Source organism: Ceratocystis lukuohia, assembly GCF_044167205.1.
Source record: "Ceratocystis lukuohia strain C4212 chromosome Unknown Supercontig3_pilon, whole genome shotgun sequence".
NCBI classification, from domain to species: domain Eukaryota; kingdom Fungi; phylum Ascomycota; class Sordariomycetes; order Microascales; family Ceratocystidaceae; genus Ceratocystis; species Ceratocystis lukuohia.
The window spans coordinates 3,078,032-3,096,039 of NW_027263522.1; the positions used below are offsets into that span (position 1 = coordinate 3,078,032).

At 49.2% G+C, this 18,008-nt stretch overlaps 7 protein-coding genes across 7 annotated transcripts; 4 read left to right on the forward strand and 3 right to left on the reverse strand.

Moving 5' to 3' along the window:
- Window positions 1-15: 15 nt before the first annotated feature.
- HOO65_030790 (tRNA-dihydrouridine(20) synthase NAD(P)) lies at window positions 16-1,467 on the reverse strand (the record flags this gene model as incomplete). Its single annotated transcript, XM_071002179.1, has 2 exons — window positions 16-1,229; window positions 1,326-1,467. The coding sequence occupies 2 exons, from the start codon at window positions 1,465-1,467 to the stop codon at window positions 16-18; spliced, it is 1,356 nt and encodes a 451-aa protein (XP_070860469.1).
- Window positions 1,468-2,837: 1,370 nt separating this feature from the next.
- Window positions 2,838-4,029, forward strand: HOO65_030791 (Inorganic pyrophosphatase; the record flags this gene model as incomplete). Its single annotated transcript, XM_071002256.1, has 5 exons — window positions 2,838-3,020; window positions 3,109-3,228; window positions 3,322-3,665; window positions 3,723-3,806; window positions 3,888-4,029. The coding sequence occupies 5 exons, from the start codon at window positions 2,838-2,840 to the stop codon at window positions 4,027-4,029; spliced, it is 873 nt and encodes a 290-aa protein (XP_070860470.1).
- A 1,522-nt stretch (window positions 4,030-5,551) lies between these two features.
- Window positions 5,552-6,915, forward strand: HOO65_030792 (uncharacterized protein; the record flags this gene model as incomplete). The annotated part of the gene is made up of 2 exons (XM_071002207.1): window positions 5,552-5,841; window positions 5,919-6,915. The coding sequence occupies 2 exons, from the start codon at window positions 5,552-5,554 to the stop codon at window positions 6,913-6,915; spliced, it is 1,287 nt and encodes a 428-aa protein (XP_070860471.1).
- A 238-nt stretch (window positions 6,916-7,153) lies between these two features.
- HOO65_030793 (Methylthioribulose-1-phosphate dehydratase) lies at window positions 7,154-8,229 on the reverse strand (the record flags this gene model as incomplete). Its single annotated transcript, XM_071002292.1, has 3 exons — window positions 7,154-7,280; window positions 7,456-7,959; window positions 8,096-8,229. 3 exons carry the CDS (start codon window positions 8,227-8,229, stop codon window positions 7,154-7,156), a joined length of 765 nt encoding a protein of 254 aa, XP_070860472.1.
- A 2,974-nt stretch (window positions 8,230-11,203) lies between these two features.
- HOO65_030794 (uncharacterized protein) lies at window positions 11,204-11,920 on the forward strand (the record flags this gene model as incomplete). Its single annotated transcript, XM_071002389.1, has 3 exons — window positions 11,204-11,371; window positions 11,439-11,568; window positions 11,643-11,920. 3 exons carry the CDS (start codon window positions 11,204-11,206, stop codon window positions 11,918-11,920), a joined length of 576 nt encoding a protein of 191 aa, XP_070860473.1.
- Window positions 11,921-13,382: 1,462 nt separating this feature from the next.
- Window positions 13,383-15,222, forward strand: HOO65_030795 (Calnexin-like protein; the record flags this gene model as incomplete). The annotated part of the gene is made up of 3 exons (XM_071002057.1): window positions 13,383-13,499; window positions 13,576-13,858; window positions 13,943-15,222. 3 exons carry the CDS (start codon window positions 13,383-13,385, stop codon window positions 15,220-15,222), a joined length of 1,680 nt encoding a protein of 559 aa, XP_070860474.1.
- Window positions 15,223-15,553: 331 nt separating this feature from the next.
- Window positions 15,554-17,956, reverse strand: HOO65_030796 (prolyl oligopeptidase; the record flags this gene model as incomplete). Its single annotated transcript, XM_071001937.1, has 4 exons — window positions 15,554-15,643; window positions 15,719-17,423; window positions 17,519-17,718; window positions 17,855-17,956. The coding sequence occupies 4 exons, from the start codon at window positions 17,954-17,956 to the stop codon at window positions 15,554-15,556; spliced, it is 2,097 nt and encodes a 698-aa protein (XP_070860475.1).
- Between the last annotated feature and the right edge of the window lie 52 nt (window positions 17,957-18,008).

Genomic DNA, 18,008 nt, shown 5'->3' on the forward strand with positions numbered 1-18,008 from the left:
GTTCCCATTTTATTCTCATAACGGCATTGGCGAGGTTTCCTTGGCCGCGCTTGCTGCTACAGTGGCTGTGGCTACGCCTGTGGCAGCTCCCGACGCTTTATTGCCTCTAGCTGAAGCTGCAGAAGACACGCCTCTCTCGCTAAGAGCACTCTTCTTTTTCTGTCTTTCCTCCTTTCGCACTTCGGCAGACTTCCCAGCAGCCGCTGCCACTGTGTCGGCAATCTGGTTGTGGTGGTTAATCTTATTGATTTTCTCCAAACGATGTCTATCAACCTTGCCAGTCTCGCGCTCGCTCAAGCCTAAATGGGCATCTAAGTCTTCAGCATCAGCACGCAGCTCGGCATAGCCAAAGGCATCAACTAACTGAAGATAGTTGCGGGCTCGGATAAGGCCAGAGTACGTCTCATGCTCCTTTCCAGGCACCATCTGAGCCAAGAGGTACTTGGTGTTAGTGAACTTGTTATCGACCTCTAAAGCCATGCGCAAATACTCGCGCGAGATCTCGCTCCAATGGGCCATGCCACCACCAGCCTCAGTGCGGAAACAGCTAGGATTCTCCTCAGCAGCACGTGCAATCATAGCGCCATCGACCCCGAACTCTTCAACAAGATCAGCCATTTGGTCACGGTTCAAGACATCCCCATTGACAAGGCAAGCAACGCCCGCTTCATGACACACATTCCGAATCATGCTCAGCTGGCTGCGAATAGCCGGCTGGCGAGGTCTCATAGGTGTGGTACGACAGTGAATCGTCAGGCCGGTAATTCCAGTAGCGCAGAGCCGGCGGACCAACGCCTCGGTGTTTTCAGGATCGTCAAGCAGGCGAATTTTCACGCTAATGCCGATTCCAAACTCGGGCGTAATGTTTTTAACAAGCGCCTCCAGAATCGATGCAAGCTTTTCAGGTGTCTTGAGCAGTGCGGCTCCCATGCCGCCTGAGGTGCTGAACGGCTTGGGACAACCAGCATTGACATCAATACCGGCAACATCAGGTGCCACGATACGAGCAGCTTCAACAGCACGCTCGGGATCAGCTGTGCCAACCTGGAAAATGAGCTTCTTTCCCTCCCGTTCGGGATGAAGACGGAAGATTATACTGTCCTTGGCCTCGGTATTGGTAGACTTATCCTTGGCGCCATTGGATGGTTTACGCACAAAGTCGATAGTGCCGGTTCGCTCGTTGACAAGGCGGGTAGTGCCGATCATGGCACGGTCTACGGTTTCGGGGCCTACAGTTAGAGAAAAGTGGTGTGTTAGAGACAAAAGAACAGGCCTGCTTAAAGAAACGGTCGCCAGTATATGAGACAGGGAAAGTGGAAACTTACTCCAGACAAGGTCAGCACCATAGTGAAGAGCCATTAGCCGTGATGGCAGCTCGCCAGACCGAACCATAGGTGCAAGCACCAGTTTTCCACGGTAGTCCACCCCGCGAGGGGGGATAGGAACTTTCTTGACCTCTGTGACCATGAGTCTGCGTATAAAACCTAAGAGCATATCGCAGACACCAGAAATCCGCGTTTGCAGTGTTCACATGCTGCTGCGAATTGGAAGCAGCTAAGTGTGGGTATTAAAGCCGGGGCCTTGGAGTCAATAGCGACTATGATAGGAAAGATAGTCATAATTGTCAATAGACATTGCGAGAAAGCAACATTTTTCTTGATTAGTAACGATTAGGTGGGGCTTTATGTTATCGATAACACAAAACACATATCGATAAGGGTTGGAGAATCAGTAAGGGTCCCAAAGCTTCATAGCATGACGCAAAGCCACGTCCTTTTGTCCGTAATATTACTCTAAGAAGTAGTCTTCAAAGACAGCCTTAATATGCTGTAAATACTATGCGTTTTGTCTTCCGTTATTGTTGCAAGGTGCAAGACACCTGTTGTCAGCTAGTTAAGTCGGGTCAGACAGGAAGGGACAAAATAACGGGACATCTCCACACCGTGCGAGCCCTCATCTCACATCGCCGGCGGGGTAAGGCATTACAGAGTTGAATTGTTTTCTGGTTTTATGTTGTGCTGGTTGAGCTCTGCTGCACACCTATCAATGGATCGATGCCTGAGGATTATAGCCAGGAACAAGTGCAGATTTTCCTTCCCTTTATTTTCCCCCCGGCCGTTTTTCTTCTAAGCCTAGCTCTACGCGCCTTAGGCTTAAATCGGCTGCACTTTCTGACTTAACTGGTCTCTTTTCTTACTTTGTCCTTCTCCGGCTACACAACATAACAATGTTTGCAAGTCGTACTCTAGGCACCGCTCCAGGGCCTCGTTTGCTTCACCTCTCTCGGACCTCCTCATTTTCAACGCATGCGTTTTGTTCTGCAGTCTGCAGTAGCAGCTATAGTTATTCCACTCAGAGTCCACTAAAGCCACTGAAACCCTTCAAACCTAAAGTCTTTCTTTCACAGCCGCAATCACAGTCACAGCACAGTGTCCGATTTTTTCGTGCACTCCACATCGCCGGCCACCGTCGAATTAAAATGGGCGATCGTAAGGCACGCCATCCAGCTTCAGCTCCAGTATGGAGCAATGGCCCCTCTTTAGTTGGCCTAACTACCACCAGCACCAGCACTACTACTGGACCATTGGCATCTGCAGCTACTAATATAACCACTACCACAGCAGCAACCCCTCCCCCTCCTTCCAACACTAATAGAGCCCCGTTGTCTCTCTCTTCTTCTGACCCTTTCTGTTCCTCTTTTTCCTCTTCTTCCTCCTCTCTCCCCCCGTGTCCATCAGATTGCAGGCCATCTTTCATCCTCTAACCTCCATCCATTTCCCGCTTCTCCTGTCACTTCTTCTCCCATTCATCCACATCGTCATTTAACGCCCATCGAAATGGCTTCTCCCTACTCCGTCCACAAGGTCGGTGCGGCCAACACCCTGGAGCACCGCGTGTACATCAAGAAGGACAACCAGATTGTGTCGCCCTTCCACGATATCCCTCTGTACGCCAATGCCGAGAAAACAATTCTAAACATGGTTGTTGAGATCCCTCGCTGGACCAACGCCAAGCAGGAGGTGCGCCCTCTTCCACCACAACCATACCTTTGTCCCATCTCCATTTAGTGCCATTTTCTGACAGTTTCTCTTCCTCACTTCTCTCTAGATCTCCAAGGACGAACCCCTTAACCCTATCAAGCAGGACATCAAGAAGGGCAAGCTTAGATTTGTTCGCAACTGCTTCCCCCACAAGGGCTACCTCTGGAACTACGGTGCCTTCCCCCAGGTACGTTAACCAAATGGCTAGGCTCAATTCTACCAAACAACTACGGTTCGCCTCAAGACCCCGCACATCTAACCTCTCTTCCCCTCTCTCTAGACCTGGGAGGACCCTACTGTTGCCCACCCTGAGACCAAGGCCAAGGGTGACAATGACCCGCTTGATGTTTGCGAAATCGGTGAGCTGGTTGGCTACACTGGCCAGGTCAAGCAAGTCAAGGTCTTGGGTGTCATGGCCCTGCTGGACGAGGACGAGACCGACTGGAAGGTCATTGTCATTGATATCAACGACCCCCTGGCTTCCAAGCTGAACGATGTTGAGGATGTCGAGCGCCATCTGCCTGGTCTCCTGCGTGCCACCAACGAGTGGTTCCGTATCTACAAGATTCCCGATGGCAAGCCTGAGAACTCGTTCGCCTTTACTGGTGAATGCAAGAACAAGGCGTAAGTGCTTTTATTATATGCACCCCCGTTTTATGTCTATTTACTAACACGCAGTAGCTACGCCATGGATGTTGTCCGTGAGTGCAATGAGGCTTGGGAGCGCCTTATCCAGGGCAAAGTCCAGCAGCCCGGTGTTTTGACGTAAGTCTTTTTTAACTTGAATACGCCCTCCCGTACCCAAAAGAGCACAACCTCTCTAACATGTCCCTGCTTCCTCTTTAGCACCAACCTCTCCGTTTCTGGCACCCCCGGCAACATCACTTCTGCTGAGATGCCCGCCATCCCCGCCCACCAGGAGCTGCTCCCCGCCAAGATCGACCCCTCCATTGACAAGTGGTTCTTCATCAGCGGTGCTTCTGCATAGATCCGTGCGTCCATGCCCAGGCTATAATCTGTTGAAAAATCATTGCATTTCTACAATATCACTATAATGCAATTGCTTTGGTAGATTGAATCAAGAATAACATGAACAACTTTTGTGAAATCCCAAAGTGATATTGTATTGTATATCAAAAGGATTAAAAGGGAGAAATGAACATGAGAAATACGAGAAACGCCTATGGAATGTAATTGTTGATAGTCACCCATTTTTATCTGGTCAGCCAGCCCGAAGTCTCCATGATCCCCGGCAGTAATGGCGGTAGTTAATGGCTGACGGTAGTAGTGGTTGATAATATACAATGTGATCATGGAAGTGGCAGTAGTAAGAAAAGAAGGCATATCCTTCAAGCATCCTGGATATCAGCCTTTTTCTGCAGCGCTCTGGAGTGACGATCAACCTCTTCGACCAAACCCTTAATATTGGTCTCCATGCAATCAAGGTCCATGACTCTCCCATCCTCTAAGCCACGAGAGCAGCAAAGTCAGCAAAATAAAATCAATAAACGCACACAAGCATGCACCATAAGCAGAAGATATAACGGGCACCATACTGAACTTAACCTGCAGCAGCGGCTTCTCTACCGAGCCCTGCGGGAGCACGGTGTTGTTGACAACCAACCCTTCAGCGCGGGCATTGGGCGGTATCTGAGAGAGGAATAGCCGTGTCGAGCGGGATGCTTTGCTGAATGGGTTGACCCGTGAAGTTATTTGGGTCATGAACTTGGTAATCATACTGGGCAAGCGGAACTGTGAGGCGGCGGGAGGTTAGGAGATCTAAAGAGACACAGGGTATTTTTGTACACCATACATATATGAAATTTCAATGGGTCGAAGGACGATTGATCGCTCAGAAAAACGAATTAGTGGTACAGCGCTACTCAGTCGTGATGCTGCTGCAAAATCAAAACCTTGAGGGTTTGCGAAGTCTGAAAGTGGGGCCCATGTACAGTGCTTTTTACACGGCCCAGCCCAGTCGCTCTACAAAGGGCGGCGGGCGCAATTCCAGTTACACAGCTGCTAATCGAAACCAAGTTTGACTTTTTTGTGTTGAAAAACGGATTGCAGAACTGACTTGTGTTTAGTAGTTGTGAAATTTTGCCCTTGAAACTGTGAAAATTGACAACTAAGAGTTACTCCGCAGAAACAGCCCCCCCAGTATGACTGTTGCTGGCCCTGCTTGGTTTTCTTCCAAGCTTCGTTTATTCACAGCGTACCGACACAGATGACACTGGGTGGACACTGTGTTGTGATTAGTCATCGGTGCCATTTGGCATTTGGCCAACGCAGCGGAATGTCGTCACAGGCCGTTTTGCTGTGACATTTGGTGAGCTTTTGACCATTAACCGATCGACTTGCGCCACATGCCTATGCGCTATACAACAGTTCTTGCTAGTATTCAGATGGATCCAATGCCATCTTGTCTTTCTACCACGACATCTACAATTTTAAACCTCGCAAAAAGCTTATAGTTCCTCGCAACAAATTCACCATTCCATCCATCAACCATGTCCACTGTCGAGCTTCAGGAACGCCTAGTCGCTCTGCAAGAAACCACCTTGCAGCTCAGAGAGCTTATCGATCGATTAGCCAGCCTCAAGTTTGAGCCTGGATCTGTACCACTGAATGTTAGCGAAGAGAATAGCATCAGCGGCGAGCTGAGCACTGAGATCAGCCATATCCTCCGCGAAGAAGAGGACGAGCTTGAGATTTTAAGCGAAGAAGTCGAGGATCTACCAGAATCTAGCAAGCCACGTTTAAAAGATGGCGTGGAAATGCTTCACAAAGAACTCGCTGGGTGCGTATGCTAGTCCAAAGTCATCTAGGTAGCTTACATTCGTGGATTATTACTAATAAAAAATGGTTTCTCTTCAGATGCCGCATCGCTTTCCGACATGCACAGATCTCAGCACGAAAAAGCCTAGCCGATGCCCAACGACATGAGCGCCAACTCTTGATATCTGTATACTCACAGCCAGAATCTGCCGGCTCATCACAAGTCGATGTCTCCGAAGACCACCAACGCGATACCTTAGGTGGTCTCCATCCCCATACTGAAAAGAAGCCATCGTCGCTCCTGCAGAAAAAACACACAGCGCTCTCGGACGAAGATCAGCAAACAGTCGGCGCTAGTACTGATGTTACACTAGCGTTACGACGCACACACGACATGATTGCGGCCGAGCTGGCACGCAGCGAGTATGCTCACCAGACGCTTGTAGAGTCGTCACAGGCATTAGCCCAGTTAAATGAGTCGTATGGTTCACTAGAGGGCATGTTGACTTCATCCAAGGACTTGCTAGGCACTCTACTGCGCTCACAAAAGAGCGACACATGGTACCTACAGACGTCCTTCTACATGTTGCTAAGCACGCTCGCGTGGCTAGTCTTCCGCCGCTTTTTATACGGTCCTACATGGTGGCTGGTATGGCTTCCACTCAGGCTTATCTTTGGTACAGGCTGGATTGTTGGTAAGGCCGTTGTCCCTGTCGGGAAACAAGCAGCGGGTGTGGAGAGTGCAGACGTCTCTATAGGACAAAAGGCAGAAGTTGAGGGACTACCAAGCGAAGATTTGCCGACGGTTTCGATGGTGACTGAAACTGGGACAAAACACGACATCAAAAATGAGGATATGAATGCGGAAACGGAATCTGAGGATCTCAACGTGAGTGAAAAGGTTAAGAAGATTATAGACGGCCATGGCGATGTTGAGATTCGATTAGATGAGGCTCGTGTTATGGACGAAGACAACAATGTTCCCGAAACAATTGTCAAGGAAGAGCCAATGCAGCCAGATTTCAGTGCTGGGGAGGTCAGATCTGACCCTCCGCCAGATGAGGGCGTCCTTGAGAGAAACAAAGACGAGCTTTAAACAGTTATACTTTTTTAGTATCCGATTCAAGAAGAGATTATCCGCTAGAGCGCCTAAAGGCTATGGTAATGCTGTGATTAACATTGAAAACTGTAACCGTATATATATATACCTCTGCACCTATGCGTGAGTTCCGCCCCCAGACCCAATTTTATCTAAATCTTATACATATGCTACAGTCGTACATTCATTTGTATGGCGCGATATTTTCTGCCGCGGTATTCGACATTAATGAAAATCAAGCTGCGTCTTGAGCTGCAGCCTCGGCCTCACGCTCGCGGCGGGTCTTGACCTTAGGGATGTTGCTGATCCAAGGGATGTTGAGCTGCTTCATTTCAACAGCCACCTGGAACAGATAGTCCAGACTGAGTAGCGTGGCGGTGTTCGGGTCAGCAAGGGCTACTACAGGTCACGATGACCATTTACAAGGGATGGGTTCTCTGCTAAAAGGGGACAGGGAGGGGAGAGTATGCTAATGGAGCCTCGAACCAAAAAAAGACAATGGTCTAGGAAGTTAGATGTCGCGGAACTTGGACTTACCTCTCACATTGCGTCTTAGCCTTATGCACGTTGTCACCCCATACATAAACACCATGGCGACGAACCAGCACAGCATATGTATCTGGGTACTGGTCCATGGCCTCTTCCAAGAACTCGGTCAAGTCTTCCTCATGCGCTGTATTCTCAATAACGGGAATACGCAATGTATCATGGTAGCCGAGGTTGCCCGACTTCTCAAAGCCGCGGCCAAAGCCCTTGATCTGCTCAATGTTGTTGATCTCAAAGACTGTCGACCCACACTGCTCCAAAATTAACGTCACCAGAACCGCCCAATGGGAGTGCGTATGGATGCAGCAGCCAGCACGTCGTTTGGTGAAGGCCGCTAGGAAGAGCGGCGTGCACTGCGATGGCTTGTAAGCCGCAGGCGAACGCAAATAGATGCGATTGGCAGAAGCAAGCGTCTGTGAGAGCGAGAGTACGTAGATGTCATCGGGCTTCATGAGTTCCTTCTGCACCCCAGAGGGCGCAATGTAGACATGGTCACTAAAAGCGGAAAGAAGCTTGCTTGTCAGAATACACAACAAGGGATAGGAAGATAAGGGGTTGCAGGGCTATAAACAGCTCCTGTCTGGGGGGCTTGCCCCGGGCGAGGGTGGCAGCGATTAGCTTCTTTACTTACTTATCACGAATAGAGCAGCCACCGCCAGTCCCAGTCACCCAACCCAGAGTCCAGAACTTGGCACACAGAGCCGGTATGAGGTTAGCTGGATGGTCGGGGTTATCGGATCTAACAAGAGTCTCAGGGTCGCTCATTGTGGTCTATATTTGTATGTTGAAGTGACAACTTATGAGTGCTTTTTTTTTAGCTTGACGTTGTGAAAAGAAATTTTGGGTCACCAAGCTTTATGTCACTTGTGCACTGCACAAGGTACAAAGGTACAAATAGACGTGCAAATTACAAAGAAGGCAGGCACATGGCATGTACTAGTCCAAGATTCTAAGCGCCCCGCAAATTTATGTCAACCCTATCATGGCGCATAACCCTATATATGGTGATACAGATTGAGTTACAAGAGTGCACAAGGATTTTTTATCATACCGTCATGGCTCATGATACAGGGATATGAAAATCGTGGGGAAAACCTGGGACAAGATCCTGCGTTACTGGAGAAGAAGCTTGGAGTTGATAGGGGGCTGATAATTGAGATTGGCTAGCGAGGTGAAATGAGGACAAAAGCCTGGTACTCCAGCCCGGCTAGGGTAGAGAAAGCTAAGGGAGGAGGCTGAAATGACATGTTGATGTGATGCACATTATAGGGACAGACAGCTAGGAGGGCGCTGTGAGCTGGCAGGTGGGGGAGATTGGCTGGCCGCCCATCAAAAACCTAGTTCAGAGACAAAATAAGACAGGAGATACAGAGGGAAGAAGACCACGCCATGGGGGAGGAAGAGAGGACATATTGTGGAAACACGGAACAAAACAGCTTTGGTTACAGAGCTTGTGACTTGGTTTTGGCTTTCTATTTGGCTGTGGAGCACAGATACTGGGCTGTCATTCTTGTTCTCCAGCTTCTGATATTTTGTCGTTTGCAAGGGGAGGATTTAAACGGGCCAAGAGATCCAAACTATGATCTACAACGGGCAAAACAAAGTCCAAAAGAAAGTCGAGTGACATAAAGATCAAAACGATAGGGGATGACAGGGGGCGTTAACGAGATGGAGAGTTATGGTATTAGGAACGAGGCACAAAGCCAAGTAAAAAAAACGAAGGCGAATACTGATTTGCCACAAAATGAGTTGGCGGGAATAAAATCTTCACATAAGGGGGGTTATCTCAAGCTGGATAAGCTACTAATACTAGTCTTGACAACTTCGTTATGGCGGTTGCCTTGCTGTAGGAGGGCCCGTTTAGGTGAGCATTGCGTCTGGGATGTACAGAAAGAGGCCTGTTTTTTTTTTCCAGCGTAGTAAGCAAGGGAAAACGGGGTGTTTCGTGATAGGCCGTCTCGGTTAGAGTGGATAAAGTGCAAGGTAAGATGAGAGCAAAAGAGAGCGACACGAAAGAGGGAATGGGGAAAAAAAAGAGAGAAGATACGAGCTACGCCAGCGACGGGTGAATACGAGGTTTATCAAAGGAAGAAGAGTTGGTATCACTATAGCGGGTTGATATAGTGGACATTGGAGTTATTAGTGGGTACCATAGTAACATTAGTACAACGAAAACAAGCCATGACATAGGGCTATGCACAGGCCTGGGTTTAGGATCAGGACGAAAGTCAGACCGAGACTCAACAGAACCAGAGGCGAGGCAGGAACCATACACACAAGACAGGGAAAGAGGAAAGAACAACGCGGTCAGAGAACCAGAGCCAGAGACAAAAACAGACGCTAGAGACAATGTGGCACAACAAAAGGAAAGAAAAAAAACACGAAGCGAAATCACATGATCCTCTTTCCTTGTTTATTCGCGGGTCTCACGAATCTCACACCATTGTTGTAAAGTTTTCCCCTGAGTGAGAGGCTAGGAACGAACTAGGAAAGAGAGAGTTAGACAATCCAGCTGCACTTCAACTAAAGAATATCAAGAGTAGCAAGAGCGAGCAAATGAGTGAAAAAATGCAATAGCGGGAATTTGGGACAGTCAGAGCCAGCAAAGCAAATTAGAAGGAGGCAGAAAGCCGTCGAATCCCCTGGTCGAAGCTTGGCAAGAGCGCGTGAATTTCCTTTCATTTTTGTCCGTGTTTAAATTGTGCTATTTATTGTTGTGATAAGTTATTTCTTTTTGTTTGTTGTCATTAGATTTCCACAGCAATTAAACCAACATGCCCATAGCTTTTGGGCGTTTTCTTTCTTTCTTTTTCTCTCAATAACAAACCAACATCCAATATTCGCTGTCTACCCTAGCAGCCTGAAATTCAGAGTCAATGCCAATCATTTCTGCACAATGCAAAGCTATGGTGTCTGGCGCGTGTTGCCCAAGTAAACAAAGCCAGCCAGCCCCAAGTGACCAGCCAAAAGCCGAAGAGTAGCTAAAGCCTTGGAATGTAGGAGAATAGCAGGGTTGAACGATGATACTCTGCAGTGCAAGTCCTCTTGTACCTGGTGCTACTGCCACTCTTCACAACTCTCACATGAGCACAGCAAGCCAGCACAGCAGGAACAAGGAAACGCCCGCCCGAATTGTCTATGGCTCGGACCAGGATCAAGAAGCATACAACGAACAAGCAAGCAAACCCCCCCAGGAAAGACAAGGAAGAATATGAAAAAAAGGGGGGGGGGGGCGTGAATAGGGGGTGTATTTTTGTCTTTTGAAACAGCGGGAACAACACGAATAGCAACCTTTGCCCGCGGCTCAATTGCTTAGTAGAGCTTGCCAGGTCCATCTGCGAAGCGAGTTCAGAGAATGCTGTGTATAAGGCGGGTTTCAGCGCTGTGTATTGCTAATTATGAGGCCAGGAAAAGAAACTAACGAGAAAGAGGCGTGTATCAAATAGAGACAAGGAGAGGTGAGGAAAAGCCAGCGTCCCCATCCTACTTCTCTTCCTTCTGTTGCTTCCTCCACACACACCCCGGCACCCGGTGTTAGTGCTTGTCGACCCAAAGGTATAAACACTCCTGTTCTCCTCCCCATTTCCTGTCCGTTAGCTCTTCTGTTTCCTCTCTTCACTATCGAGTCCATCTTTTCAGTCTTCTCCTTGCTTTGTCCATTTTTATTCTCTCGTTTAACATATTGTTTTCTTGCTCTATTACTACTACTTTAATACTCTTAATATCCCACACTTTCAAAATGCGTTTCTCTACCGCCCTCTTCGCCTTTGTCGCCGCCGTTTCGGCCCAGACCGGCACTGCCACTTCTGAGGCTGCCCCTGCCGAGACCACCCTGACTTCGGTCCAGATTGAGTGCCTTAAGAACTGCGATGACAGTGATGTCAACTGCCGCGCTAACTGTGTCATGGTAAGTGTTGGTTGAGTCAATAGGACCATTGTAGGCTCTAACTAACATCGTTCGTGTCATGAATCAGGTCCCCAACCCCAACGACGCTCAGGTCAACGCCACCACTGCCTGTGTGGCCGCTTGCCCCCAGGGTAACGGCACTGAGGCTGAGACCCAGGCCTACATTGACTGCAGCCAAGACTGTGTCAACCAGTTCTGTAAGTTGCCCATGATTATACTGCCGGGAGAGAGAATATTGGGAAGAAACACGCCGACTAACATGGATTTACAGACTACAACGTCGTTAGCGGCACCCCCGCCTCTGGTACCCAGGGCTCTTCCGGCTCTTCTGCCTCCGGCTCCGCTGCCTCTGCCACCGCCTCCGGCAGCTCTGGATCCAGCTCTAGCTCTGGTTCTTCTGGCTCTGCTTCTGGTACTGGCTCTTCCTCTAGCTCTTCCACCTCCGGATCCGGCTCCAGCGCTACTGGAACTTCCAGCGGTGCCTCTATCCTTACTATCTCTTCTGGTCTGGGTCTGCTTGGTGTCTTCGCTGCCGCCCTTGCTCTGTAAACAGTCATTGGCGAGCTTGATGCCACAGCGCGGTTGTCGCTCTATGCAACTTAGACCACTAACGACTGCTGATGAACGAATCTATTGGAAATTAGCTATAGCAACAAAATAGAACAACTGCGAGATTGAAGATGAAAATTGCGAACAGACTCAAATGATGTGAAGTTATACATGTATGATGTTCCTGGGTCACGTGCCATTGATTGCCAGGCATTTCGGGCAATCACCACCGTCAGGAGGGCGCGTTTATGCCATGTGTTGTGCGCTTCCGCGAACGGTGGAAGCCGCAATTGATGGTTTCTTGCCAAGTCTTTGTTCAAGTGGCCCCGATGATCAATAGCTTGGTATTATGACTTCTGGGGATGATCTTCTAACTAGGTGAAGGCCTACTCTCATTGGCCAACTTTGTGGCAGGTCCCAAGCGGCGCGATTACCCCGAAAATTGGCTTGGAGTGTGAGAACTAGCAGGCCTGGTAACTTGGAAGAGAAATTTCTCATGCACCTGGAAATTACTTGCTCTGCTTTCACGCAAAAGAGCCAGCTAAAGGACACAAGGCAGGTGCAGGAAAGAGCAGGGAGGAAAAGAGAACACTGGCTCGTGTTCTTGAAGCCGTAGAATAATGATGGAATATCATGGAAACAATTACTCGAAAGTAGCAGAAGCCCTTTGGGGAGATCCTTCCATGTCTTACAGCGACAAAAGGAAGGCTCTCTTCCTGGTTTTACCTGAGTTGAGGGCTGGTTGCCTCGACCTCCCTGATCTTTAAAGTTATAACAGTGCATTGTGTTCCTAACACTGTTAGACAAGCAGCCCACTGCCACAAAAACACAGTATCAAACTGGTTATCGTGACGCACTGTTTCGGCGTTGGCTGTCTTGATTTAGCTTGTCCTAGCCCCCGGAGCTGCCCTTGCCCACTAAAAGAGGACACGTTGAAGCTCAACCGTCCTTGCCGTGTTGTACTTCTTGCAGCCTGTCTCTGTCTCTGGCCTATCACAACTTCTTTTCTTTGCTATTTGTCTTCTTTATTTATTCTCCTCTTTCCATCTTTTTTTTTTTCGACTTCATCGGCGCGTTTGCTTTCTCATCTCTGCTTGGCCAATCATCGCATTACCATTGATTTGACTTGTCTGTATGTATGTTCTCCATTTTGCCCGTCTGTTTGTCACAGGCTCTGTCTTTGCCTGAGCTGTGATTATCCTTGCAATAAACTTTGCATTCACTGAAGCCTGCCCGCTATTATCATATTGTTGATTGCCTCCAAATTGTCAGAGTCTGAATCGAATCTAATAGAATCCAATCGGCCTGAAGCCTATCTGTTGGGATTTCTATTTTGTCCCTAGTTCTTAAGTTAACCTAAACGCATTTCTGATAGTCTCGAGTTGCCTGAACATCTTCAGCGGGTCCATCCAGCCTTTCCATATCCAGATCTAGACACAACACACACGTTCACATATCCACAATGAAGCTGCAATCTGTCGTCACCGCGGCTCTCATCGCCGCTGTTAGTGCTGACGATGCCCAAAAGCCCCTGACCGGGGAGAAACCCTCTTCTTCTGTTGACCTCCCCACCTTTACTGTACGTTGCCCCCCAAATACTTAGCTGACCTATATCTACCTTTTGCATCTACTCACACCCACATTCTACCCTCTAGGCTACCTCTCTCAAGGGCGAATTCATCGAGCAGTTCACCGAGGATTGGGATAAGCGTTGGAAGCCGTCCCATGCTAAGAAGGATATTAAGGAGGGTGAAGAGGAGTGGGCTTACATTGGCGAATGGTCCGTTGAAGAGCCCTCCGTTCTCAAGGGCATGGAAGGATACAAGGGTCTGGTCGTCAAGAATGCCGCCGCCCACCACGCTATTTCTGCTAAGTTCCCCAAGAAGATTGACCCCAAGGGGAAGCCTTTGGTCGTCCAGTACGAGGTTAAGCTTCAGAGTAAGTTTTCTACTACTATTGCGACTTTATATGTATGCACTTGCAGTTGGTTCATGTCTAACAACCCCGTCTCCTAAATTATAGATGGCCTTGAGTGCGGTGGTGCTTACATGAAGCTCTTGCGCGAGAACAAGGCTCTTCACCAAGACGAATTCTCCAACACCACACCCTACGTCATCATGTTCGGCCCTGATAAGTGCGGCCACACCAACAAGGTCCACTTCATTTTCAACCACAAGAACCCCAAGACTGGCGAATACGAAGAGAAGCACCTTACTTCACCTCCAACTGCCAAGATCACCAAGGCAACCGAGCTGTACACCCTGATTGTGCACACCAACAACACCGTCATTATCCAGCAGAATGGCGACACTGTCAAGGAAGCCGATCTCCTCAAGGACTTCCAGCCCCCTGTCAACCCTCCTGCCGAGATCTACGATCCCGAAGACAGCAAGCCCAAGGACTGGGTTGATGAGGCTCGCATTCCCGATCCCGATGCTACCAAGCCCGATGATTGGGACGAGGATGCTCCTTTTGAGATTGTTGATGAGGACGCCGTTAAGCCTGATGACTGGCTCGAGGATGAATCCGCAACGATCACTGATCCTGATGCTATCAAGCCCGAGGACTGGGTTGACGAGGAGGATGGTGACTGGATTGGCCCTACTGTTCCTAACCCCAAGTGTGCAGAGGCTTCTGGCTGTGGCCCTTGGTCTAAGCCTATGAAGCGCAACCCCGATCACAAAGGCCCTTGGTCAGCACCCATGATTGACAATCCTGATTACAAGGGTCCTTGGGAGGCTCGCAAGATTCCTAACCCCGATGGCTTCAACGACACCACCCCCTCCAACTTCGAGCCCATGGGTGCTATCGGTTTCGAGATCTGGACCATGCAGAAGGACATTATGTTCAGCAACATCTACATTGGCCACTCAGTTGAGGATGCCCGCAAGCTGGCTGAGGAGTCTTTCTTCCCCAAGAAGGAGGGTGAGAAGGCTCTGGAAGATGCCGAGAAGCCGGATGCGAAGGATGAGCCTAAGATCGATTCGGCCTCCGACCTTAAGTTCCTCGACGACCCCGTCTTGTACGCCACTGAGAAACTGGACCTATTCCTCACCATCTTCAAGTCTGACCCCATGGAGGCTGTTCGCTTCGTTCCTGAGGTGCCTGCCTTTGCTGCTGGTGCTTTGGTTATTTTCATTAGCATCCTGTCTATGCTCTTCGGCGGCGGCAGTGCCCCTGCTAAGAAGGCTTCTGGCAAGAAGCAGGAGAAGAAGGAGACTGAGAAGAAGGCGACTGGTGCCGCTACTGGTGCTGACACCGGTAAGACCGGTGCCACTAAGCGCACTGCGAAGGCCACATAAATCAAGAGTGACCTTCTTTTTTCTTTGTTCTTTTTTCGGATTAGATTAGTTGGAAAAGTAAAAGGAGCTTAGTTCCCAGAACTATGATTTTCTCTAATTTCTTTCCTTCTCTCTATTCAACTTGTGTTTTTAGTCGTGTGGTCATGTTCGGGATGAAAGCAATGGAGATGATAACACGCATTGCGCTATGGGCATATCTCAGGAGTACTGTTTTTTTTTGTTACTTTTCTTCTCTGATACATTTTTTTAAGAGATTTCTTGTTTATGATTATCACAATGCTTGGATTTAGTGTTTGTATATGTAAAGACCCCTAACAAATCGGTTGCCAGCCTATGCTGGTGCCTTGACCTTGGCGTGCTCGTTGATGAAGCTAAACACTTCTTTATGCCATACAAGCGAGTTTTCAGGTTTGAGGACCCACTGAATTGAAGCAGCATAGTTGTTAGTAATGACGAAAAGAACAGCAGGCACGACAATAGAATAAAAAGAACTTACGTGATTCTCATCTGGAAACGTCAGGAACTTGCTTGGAATATTCCGTGCCTGAAGTACATTGAACATGGCTAGACCTTCCGAAATAGGCAGGCGATAGTCTAGTTCGTTGTGAATGACCATCATGGGCGTTTCCCAGCGTCCATGGAATTGCGCTGGGTCCCACTGGCGATACGTCGACTCGGGGTCCCACGGCGCTCCGCCAAAGTCATGGTAGGGGAAAAAGAGCTCTTCGGTAGCCCACTTAGTATGTGTAGAGAAGATGCCGTCATGACAAACGAGCGCTTTGAAGTGGCGTGCCAGTGGCTGACCGGCAATCCAGTTGATCATATAACCCCCGTACGAGGCACCAAGGGCAACAGCACGTTGCATATCGACATAGGGCATCTCGGCAGCAATATAGTTCATGCAGCATTCAAGATCGCGGTATGGCCGGCCCCCCCAGCTGTTGGCAATGGCATCGGTGAAGGCCTGGCCGTAGCCTGTGCTGCCTGTCGGGTTGCAGGCAACGACAACGTAGCCTTGTTGTGCGAATAGCGCGGGATTCCAGCGTGTGCTCCAGGCATCATTCCATGCGCCCTGTGGTCCACCATGGATTAGGAAGGCAAGCGGGTACTTCTGAGTTTCATTGAAATTGGCTGGTCGCATGACCAGAGCGTGCACTTCGACATCTTCGGCGCCCTTGAACCAGAAGTCATCGCACTGTTTGCGGGAGAGCCCGAATAGAGCTCCATTGCTGGTCGAGGAGAAGAGCAGCTCGACCTGTGGCTTCTCAGTTGCTGTGGCCGTGGACGGGGCTTTGACTATATAATAGGCCATACTTTCAATTAGTGAGCTGCCGCTTACAAGAATATGGCCCGAGTTCGCGAGTACGACAGCGTTGATGACAGAGTCATGGTTGTATAACACAATAGGGTGCTTTGTTGTCGTAGCATCTGCTGGGACTTTGAGAAGCAAGACCTTGCCAAATGATTCGGCCGTAAAGTAAATGTGTTCATCGTCATGCGACCACAGCAGCTCGTCTGGACTCAGGTCTAAGGTACCCTGGCCGTTTTCCGAAGAGTAGAACTCGTGCAAATTAGTCAGATCTGTGATATCGGGAATGATCATAAGACGTCGCTTGTCCGATTCGTACTGCTTGCTACGCATACGCGTGAATATAAGTTTCTTTCCTGAATGTGAAAAAGTAGGAGATGCACTGTAACCCTGTAGCTTCTCGGTGTGTACGATGGATGGCTTTTGTTGGGGTGGCTTTTCAGTGTAGGACTTGAGAGGGACATAGTAGAGGTCAGTCTTGGTATACATGGCAGGATTGAGCTCGGGATCTTTGGCGACGAAGGCGATGCCTGACGGACCAAGATCGAAATGATTGGTGCCTGGAGCAAAGGGCACAGGACACTCCAGACCCGTTCCTTCCAGGGCATTAGTCAACCCTGGAGAGGCAAGCGTATACCGGGTGCCAGACTTGCGGAGCAGGCCATACCACACCGAGTTCTTGTTCTCAGTATTGTAGGTATCCCAATGACGCACAAACAGCTGAGTATACACCTTGGCAGTTGAATAGCGCGGCTTAGCGTGGGACGGCGTGTACAGCTTCCCCTGTGGCGTTGTTGGAGCGGAAACGGCAATTGCGACTTCTGTATCCGACAAGCGTCTGACGCGGAGGTTGTCGAGAGTACCAGAAGCCCGGCTGATCTCAGTAACGGCGCTGTGCAGCAAATATAGAATAGTTTAGTCAGTAAGTAGAAGTGACTTTGTAGTAGACGGCGAGAGAGGCTAAGGCAAACTGAGGCTATATCTTACCCTGGAGTGCGAATATCGATTACGCTGAGACTGGTTACACCATCAACCACAGAACCAAGCAGCAGAACTTCGGTGTCACTCAGCCAGAGTGGCTCACGATATCCGGGCGCACCACACAGGCAGGTGTCCTTGCGAGACTCTATGTCAAAGACACGAATCTCGGCAGTGCGGCGGTGAGAGTGAAAGGAGTACGTGGAAATCTAGAAAAACAATGGCCACAGATGGAAAAGCGCGAGATTTGTTAGCCGGGTAAATAATTATCAAGGTTACAAGGGGGACATGATAGGCCAAAAAGCCCTTGGGGTGGCATTTGTACATGCTATAATAACAACATACCGAGTACAGAAGCTTGGTACCGGATGGATTTGGAATAGCGGTTGAACGCCGCGGTGCAGAAAGCATCACCTCGGGCGTGAAATTCGTGTATCGGATTGTCATTATTGCTGGCTTGGAGCGGGATTTCGAGAGCAGACACGGAAAGGATAAGAAG